The 8,141-nt window shown below is 55.7% G+C and overlaps 1 protein-coding gene and 1 non-coding gene across 2 annotated transcripts; both read left to right on the plus strand.

Moving 5' to 3' along the window:
* Positions 1-52: 52 nt before the first annotated feature.
* Positions 53-5,111, plus strand: PHB2 (prohibitin 2). The gene is made up of 9 exons (XM_058558899.1): positions 53-310; positions 459-543; positions 825-904; positions 1,755-1,939; positions 2,398-2,527; positions 2,632-2,735; positions 3,166-3,243; positions 3,934-4,010; positions 4,765-5,111. Exons 1-9 carry the CDS (start codon positions 184-186, stop codon positions 4,790-4,792), a joined length of 894 nt encoding a protein of 297 aa, XP_058414882.1. The 5' UTR covers positions 53-183; the 3' UTR covers positions 4,793-5,111.
* On the plus strand, positions 2,806-3,073 carry LOC131416599 (small nucleolar RNA U89). Its single transcript, XR_009222618.1, has one exon. It is a non-coding gene; the product is annotated as a small nucleolar RNA U89 (small nucleolar RNA).
* Positions 5,112-8,141: the final 3,030 nt, after the last annotated feature.

The raw sequence follows: 8,141 nt of genomic DNA on the forward strand, positions 1-8,141 counted from the left end.
CGGGTCCGCAGTGGCCAGGGGGGAGGGTTTAGAAGCGAGCGCACTTCCGGTGCCCTTTCTCCCGCAAGCACCTGGGGCCCCGGACCCTCGTGTGAAGGGTGCGAGTCCTAAACTGGAGTTGGGTAGAGGCGTGCGGGCCGGCACCCCCGTCTGACTCTGGTGCCGCAGGCCTGCGGATCAGACATGGCCCAGAACTTGAAGGACTTAGCGGGACGGCTGCCCTCCGGGCCGCGGGGCATGGGCACGGCGCTGAAGCTGCTGCTGGGGGCCGGCGCCGTGGCCTACGGCGTCCGCGAGTCGGTATTCACCGGTGAGCTACCTGCGCCCGCCCTCCAGACACCAGCCGTCCCTCCCCGACCCCCGCCCGGCCCCGCCGGTCCCCGCGCTCACCTGCCCCACCAGAGGCCGGCACGGCCTCTGCGCGGCGGCCTGCCCTGACCCCCACCCTCTCCCCTCAGTGGAAGGCGGGCACAGAGCCATCTTCTTTAATCGGATCGGCGGCGTGCAGCAGGACACCATTCTCGCCGAGGGCCTTCACTTCAGGTAATGGCGGGCAGAGCCTTGACCCTTCACCCTTGAACGCCTACCCGCCAGTGGCTATAGTGGGACTTCCAACAGGATCCACCCCCTCTCTCAGGACAGTGGGTGCTGCTCAAAACTCCAGCAGCACGTAAACTGTTGTTGCCCAAAATGAGAAGAGAATTTCCCCTTGTCCGTGGTCATTAAGAGAAGGAGAAGGGCAGGAAACACGTGGTGATGGAAAACCGGGCAACACTAGTGACACTGCAGTCTCCTAACACCTATCCCTGTTCCCTCCCCTCCAGGATCCCCTGGTTCCAGTACCCCATCATCTATGACATTCGAGCCAGACCTCGAAAAATTTCCTCCCCCACAGGCTCCAAAGGTAGGACTGGACACCAGAGTCACTGGCAGATGGGCTACCTAAAGTAAATAGGGGGGCCTGGCAGGAGACCCCCGGGGGGGGGGGGGGGGGAGGATGGCAGTGAGCTGTAATAACAGTACCTGCTTCTGGGGTTAAAGTAGTACATTCTGGACATGTTTGCACATTTTTATTAACTGCTCCTCCCAGGTATTGTAAACTCAGTGAAGAGCATTGTTTCTCCTTTGTCTTGTTCACTGCCAAGATCAAAGCCTTATTTTAAGGCCTTTTTGTCTTTAAGTGCTTGACTTGTTAGTTATATCCACTAGTACACACTGTCCTGGGGAAGCTTGGCCCCGCTCTTCACTGGTGCGCCTGTTCCCTCATTACACACACAGAGGCATGTACACACTGAGGCAAGTAGCTCACCTGTGATGTACTTTTTTGTACTATTTTTAGTGCAGGTCGCTTAAAATTCCCTAAACCCTGGGCCTTGGCAGTAAAGGATTCATAACACACAATTCTTGTCCTGAAGTCCTTACAATCTAGTAAAGGAGACAGGTGATTACGGTACAGTATGTAGAGCCTGCAGTCAAGGTTGCACATAGTACAGTGGTGAAGAGAGGTCAGTTTTACTGCTGGAGGGTTGCAGGTTGAGAAGACGTCACAGTGGATGAGGATGCATTTGACCTGTGCCGAGTCGCATCTTGTCACCAGATCACCCTGCCCGCCCAGGGGAGTTCAGACTGCACAGCGTTGCACTAGGTATAGAGGGAAGCACATGGAGGAGAAAATGCTTGGGGAGGGTTGCAGGTCCAACAGGCCAGATGAGGCCCCCATGGCCTTGAGCAGCCACTGCTGACATCACTCTTAGACCTGCAGATGGTGAACATCTCCCTCCGAGTGCTGTCTCGACCCAATGCCCTGGAGCTTCCCAGCATGTACCAGCGCCTGGGGCTGGACTACGAGGAGCGAGTGTTGCCGTCCATTGTCAACGAGGTGCTCAAGAGTGTGGTGGCCAAGTTCAATGCCTCACAGCTGATCACCCAGCGGGCGCAGGTCTGATTCTAGCTCCTGTCACCATCTGCATTTTGTCAGCATTTCCCTCCTGGGCCCAAGGTTCTGGGGGTTAGGAAAGGCAACTCATTAGAAAAGGATTGTGACCCTAGTTCCACTTCCATTTGAAAGCTGTACTAATGGCCACTGGGAAATGAGGAGACCTCAGACTGGAACTTAATAGCAGTCAGTGTTGGGAAGCATGGGAGAAAAGAGTAACAGTCTACAGATGCATATTGTACTGGGGGGAGTGGAAGGTTAGGAGTCAGTGGGACCTGCTGAAAAGATTGGACCAAGTCCTTTCCAATTCAGATGTTCTAGTGAGGGACTAAGAAAGGGTTAGTGAGTTTTCTGCCATTTTTAGGAGAGCTAGTATTCATAGGGTCACAGCAACATACTTTCCTTTCAGTTTTCCAGTCCCCCTCAAACCTCCCCTTTCCCCTCCTTGCCCCGCCTCCCAGGTATCCCTGTTGATCCGACGGGAGCTGACAGAGAGGGCCAAGGACTTCAGCCTCATCCTGGATGACGTAGCCATCACAGAGCTGAGCTTCAGCCGAGAGTACACAGCTGCTGTAGAAGCCAAACAAGTGGGTGAGTTACAAGAGGAGTAGGGCGAGGGTTTCTGAGAACGCAGGGGAAGAGATGGGGTCCCTGATACCTCACATCTCTGACCCCTTGATTCTCTCCCACCACAGCCCAGCAGGAGGCCCAGCGGGCCCAGTTCTTAGTGGAAAAAGCAAAGCAGGAACAGCGACAGAAGATAGTGCAGGCTGAGGGTGAGGCTGAGGCTGCCAGGATGATATCCTTGTGCTGGAGAGATCTCAGCCCAGCTCCTGGGGCGGTTTGCTTTCCCCATCCTCCCTCTTGGGCCGGCTGATGAGACTAAGGCGAATGCGACTCCGTGCTCTCTGATTCTTGGCTCCCTGGGGGGGTGGAGGTTTTGAATGGGATCTGAAATCTCAGTGGGGGTACTGGAGGCTTGGCTCCTCACTGTAAGGCAGATCCACAGCACTGCTGGCCTTTCCTCTATTTCTGCTGCTACCTCCAGTTCCTGGCAGCTGCCTGTAGGGGGGCCCACAGGTGGGGACCAAAGTAGGACTAGGCACGAGCCACCTGAGCGCAACCTTGGATCTGACAGCCCAGAGGAGGGCTGGAGTGAGGGGAGTAGTAAGGATGGGGCCAGGGATTGAGACCGGCCTTGTGTGACTCCTTAACCCCACCCTGCTCACCTTGGAGAAGCACTGAGCAAGAACCCAGGCTACATCAAACTGCGCAAGATCCGGGCAGCCCAGAACATCTCTAAGACGGTGAGTTTGGAGCCCAGCCCCTCACAGGGCTGCCTTGAGAGCGCAGATGTTTTCAGTTGAAGCATCTTGAACGAAGGAGTTAGAGTGTTGCTTGTTCAGGTTTCTGCTCGAACTGGCTTCTCTAACATTCTTCCCCCTCATCAAAAACAGTTCCTCTGGGCTCCCCTGACCTTTTGTTCATTCCTTTGTTACGATACTGACACATCAGCGTTGCTCACTGCTCTGGGTCCCTGTCTGAGGGCAGAAACCATGTCTTCCTCTGCTATAGCCCTGTTCCTAACCCACATGTGTTCCATCAGTGGTTATTGAATTGCAAGGGTAGGAATCAAAGTCTGCTTCAATTAATACAAGCATCTGAGGCCAGCCCCGTGGCTTAGCGGTTAAGTGCACGTGCTCTGCTACTGGCGGCCCAGGTTCGGATCCCGGGCGCACACCGAGGCACCGCTTCTCCGGCCATGCTGAGGCCGCGTCACACATACGGCAACTGGAAAGATGTGCAGCTATGACCTACAACTATCTACTGGGGCTTTGGGGGAGGCGGGGGAGAAGGAGGATTGGCAATAGATGTTAGCTCAGAGCCGGTCTTCCTCAGCAAAAAGAAGAGGATTAGCACGGGTGTTAGCTCAGGGCTGATCTTCCTCACAAAAAAAAAAAAAATACAAGCATTTGTCTTTATTTCCTGCCCCATAGATCGCCACATCACAGAATCGTATCTATCTCACTGCGGACAACCTTGTGCTGAACCTACAGGATGAAAGTTTCACCCGGTGAGAGACATGACCTCCACGATGGGGTGTCACAAAGAACCTGGGACCAGAGTCTGGTCAGCTGGGCTCTGGAGCCTCTTACCAGCTTACTCGTGTGACCCTTGAAAGACACCATTTCTCTGAACCAAAATTAGAACAGTGGGTGGTTAACCATTCCTAATGAATCTCATAGGATTAATTTTTTGAGATCAAATAGGATTATTCATGTAAAAAGCATTGTAATTGTAAAGTTTTATCTAACTGAAAAGTGGTGAAAGATGATATTCAGTATTCTTATTTGGGAGCCCTAAAATTACTACTCTGGGGCATGAAAGGACTCTAGGAGAGGAGAGGTGAGCAATGGCGTGGCCAAGAGCCCCAATCTCTTCCTTTCCAGAGCCTGAGATTCCTGGCTTCTGACCCATTTGTCTTTTTCTGTTGGGAGCAAAGGAGGGTTTAGAGCTGGGTGGTGCCTGAAGCTGTCAAATCATGTGTGCCTTTCTCTTCTCTTTCTGTGTTTCCTGTTCATCTGGTGACCTGGTGTCCACAGAGGAAGGTAAATTGTTGATGCACCCTTGTTTCTATGGGGACTTGAAGCTCATCTCCTGGTTCCTGCCACCTCCCCCACACCTCACCTTTCTGACCTCCCATTCTACCCTTCCCCCCCACACACACACACCTTCATCTGGGGGAAGGTAGTTGAGGGAGTGGCATGAGGTGCTCTGCCTCTCACATTTGTGTCCCTTAATGTCATCCATCTGTCTTGTTTCCACAGTGACAGCCTCATCAAGGGAAAGAAATGAACCTGGTAACCAAGAACTCCACCCCCAGAGAAGTGGATCTGTTTCTCCCCTGGTGTTTGAGGAGCCAGCTCGGGGTCCAGCACACCCCCACCCCACCCCACCCCCAGTATCATGTGATGGTCCCCTCTGCCTCTGTCCTCCCAGCCCTTCTCAGATGAAGGATGACTGATCCATTTTCACGGGAATGACTTCCCTCCTCCCTGTGTGGGCCAGGGGTATTGGGGCAGTGTGTTATTTCTCAGTGATTTCGTACTCAAGGTTGGAAGGTGTTAACCACCATCCCAGGAATTCTCAATAAATTTTTATTACTTCAGCTGAAGTCAAAGCTTCATGTGTCTGAGCTGGGTTAGGGAGGCACGCATGCGTGCTCATGTTACACGCTCCTGGGTCTTTCTTTGAATCTGCCGGCAGGGGGAGCAAAGACTGGCCAGGACAGTTACGGAAGAGCAGAGCCGGGGCCCTGCAGCTCACCTTGGAAGCCCAGCAGAGTCAGATCCAAAACAGGACCCAAGCTGGGGACAGCAGGCCCTCAGATCCTGAGGCCCAGCTGCACTCTTCACCCCACCCGCTGTTTGTTTGTATACCAGCATCTCCTTTTTTTTTAAGGCTAGAACAGCTGTGGCTTTGCTGAGCTAGACCAAAAATCTGATGACCCCAACATAGCCGCTTCCTTGGTGACAGGGTTCCATGTAGCTCTGGGGGAAACCATCTGTGTCTATTAAGGGACTTACGTGTTCAAAAGCCCAGCGGATCGTGTTGCCTGCTTTGGGCTACCCGCACTTTCAATTTCGCAGTCACCAGATGCATTAACAGAGCTCTACCTTTGGAGGTGAGCTGTTCACTTACGCAGCTCTGGCCCCCACCAGAACAGGTGCCTGTCTTTAGTCTTTACATAAGCCGTCTCATATCCTTCCCAAGACAGCCCTCGCTGAATCTCAAGCATCAGAGACTTGAAGCCACTGCTTGTTCCTGCATGCCACTACAGCCGCTGTTTCCCATCCCTTGTCCTTTTGGGGAGACAAGGGACGTTTGGAACCATAAGACAGTGCGGAGGGCAAAAGTATGCACAGGAATTACAAACGCTTGGTAGGTAGGGGAGGAGGTGAGTCTTAGAGGGTTAGGGCCTGGATTCATTTTCAGCTTCTTAGATTTTTGGAGAAAGTAGATTAGTTTTCCCCTGCTCAGCAGGTTGAATATTGTGAAAGGGACAGGAAGGTGAGGCAGATGTGGCAGTCCCAGTCCTCAGGAGCTGGGAGCCTAAAATGAGATGGATAATAAGACCAAAGAGGCGTCAAGTGACCTGAATCAGCCTGCCATGAGCTCCTAGTCACACTTTATTTCTTTCATGTCCCAAAGGCAGGAAGACAAGGGAGATGCCTGGAGAACGAGAATGTTTCCAAATCCTGCCGCAGCTGCAGAGGCAGCCATTTTGTCTCCTCCCTATTGTTCCCCTTTTCCTAGTGATTTTCCCCCATCCAGAGGGGTAAAGTTCAGAGGTTGATGGTCAGGAGGTCTCCACGGTCTTCAGGGCTCCCTGGAGGTCATTGCCGAGGGCACTGGCCCGGGGGCCATCTTTACCAGACAGTGTTAGGAGCTTCACAATTAGACCATCCAACACTGTACTGGAAGATGGACCCAGAGCCAGCCGACACGCAGCTCCGGGCTAGAGCTGACCAGTTGCTACAGGGACCCTGGCCACAGGCCAGGTGAGGTCTCTTGAGAGTTCCTGAGCCAATCCCAAGCTCAAGGTCAGCTGTGGGTTCTGAGATCCACCAGATGACAAATCACATTGGGTTGGGGGAGGGGCTCGGGGCCATTGTGTCCCTTCAGTGGGCAGCCAGCCAACCAAGAGCCACCTCTTCTGCAGCACCCTCCTCTCAAGATGAAGGGGCTTTCAGGGTGTGTGGGGAGGTTCCAGAGTGGGGGTTGCAGCTGGGGGCTGGAGGCCTGAGGCCATGGATGTCGCTGACACAGGGACAGAGGCCTCCATCATTACCCGGCAGTATTAGAGACTCCCAAGCAGCACCCAAACACTGCTGGGTAAGACGGGGGCCCCCACCCAGCCTGCCCACCTCCAGGTCAGGCAGTTCTAGGCCCAGGCTCCCTGTGGAGAGGCTGCAGAACCCTGGCTCCCATCCCCCCACCACTCGCGTCCCTGGGGACACTTCCGGGTGAGTCCTGCAGCCCACCACCAGCTCCACCCTGCTTGCTGATCCACTGAGACCCACGCAGGGCTTCAGCAGCCCCCTGCCCATCTGTTCTTGGCCTCTGAGCCCCTTCCCCCACCACCCCCACGGCTTGCCCCTGCCCCCGACACACACCAATTCGCCAGCCCTCACTCCGGCTCTGCGGTCCCTAGCTCAGCCCCAGGACCCCTCTCCAGGTGGCCTTTACCTGTCGACCGGCTGCCTGCCCCCCAGAGAGTGAGTGTCGAGGAGAGTAAGGGGAGCCAAGGCCTAGGATCCAAGGGCCGAGGGCCCGCCCTGGCCTCTGCTCTTCCTCCTTCCTTCTCTGCCTGCCAGGCAGCGCAGGCTCCTCACCTGGGCCCCGCCCTGCCGCCCCTGCGCACAGGTGTGTCCTCCTGCCATAGGCTGCCCCCCCACTGCCTTAACCCCTTCCCTCCCTGGGCCAGCCACAGGCGCCTCCTCTGAGGCCTGGCCACCCCGCTAGGCCTCCCACCCTTTCCCGGCCGCGGTCTCTTCTCTCTTACCTGCCTCCTCAGCCCCCCCGGGGCCTCAACTAGGGAGCCTGGTCTCCAGAGAGACAAACGGGGGGGGACTGTCTTGGGACCCCTTTGCCTTCCTCCTACACCTCTCCCCACAGCCACTCCTGCCCCCAGCTAGCCCCTTCCTCTGAGGCCTCATACCCAGCCCACGGCCAGACCTGGAGGCCCAGAGATCCCTGAGGTCAGTGAGGGGTCAGCTCAGCAGGGATTGGGTTGTGCCCCCGCCCATGCCTGGCCTGTGCTGGGCATCCCTGCCTGTGGAGGGCAGGCAGGTCCCAGCAGGGCACCTCTGGGTCCTCAGCCCTAGTGTTGGGGTGCCTGGCCCTGCCGAGAGGCCTGAGCTGCCCAGTAGCATCAGCACTGACCTGGCCAGTTAAAGGCCCGAGCTGCCCTCCTTCAGCCCTTATAGCAATGCTGCAGGGAGGAATGACCTGCTCTGCTCTCTGCGCTCTGCCCCTCAGAGCAGCCCTGCCCCTCGGAGCAGCCGGAGCAGCCGCCAGGCAGAGCGCTCCTGGACTCCCCTCAGTGCCTTGGGCAGTGAGCCCAAGGGCGGTTAGAGGGAGTGGGACCTGCTTTCTTTTGTGCAGCTCTGGCTGGGATAGAAACGGTGTTGCTGGGAGAGGG

Source organism: Diceros bicornis, chromosome 17, assembly GCF_020826845.1.
Source record: "Diceros bicornis minor isolate mBicDic1 chromosome 17, mDicBic1.mat.cur, whole genome shotgun sequence".
In the NCBI taxonomy this organism is placed as follows: domain Eukaryota; kingdom Metazoa; phylum Chordata; class Mammalia; order Perissodactyla; family Rhinocerotidae; genus Diceros; species Diceros bicornis.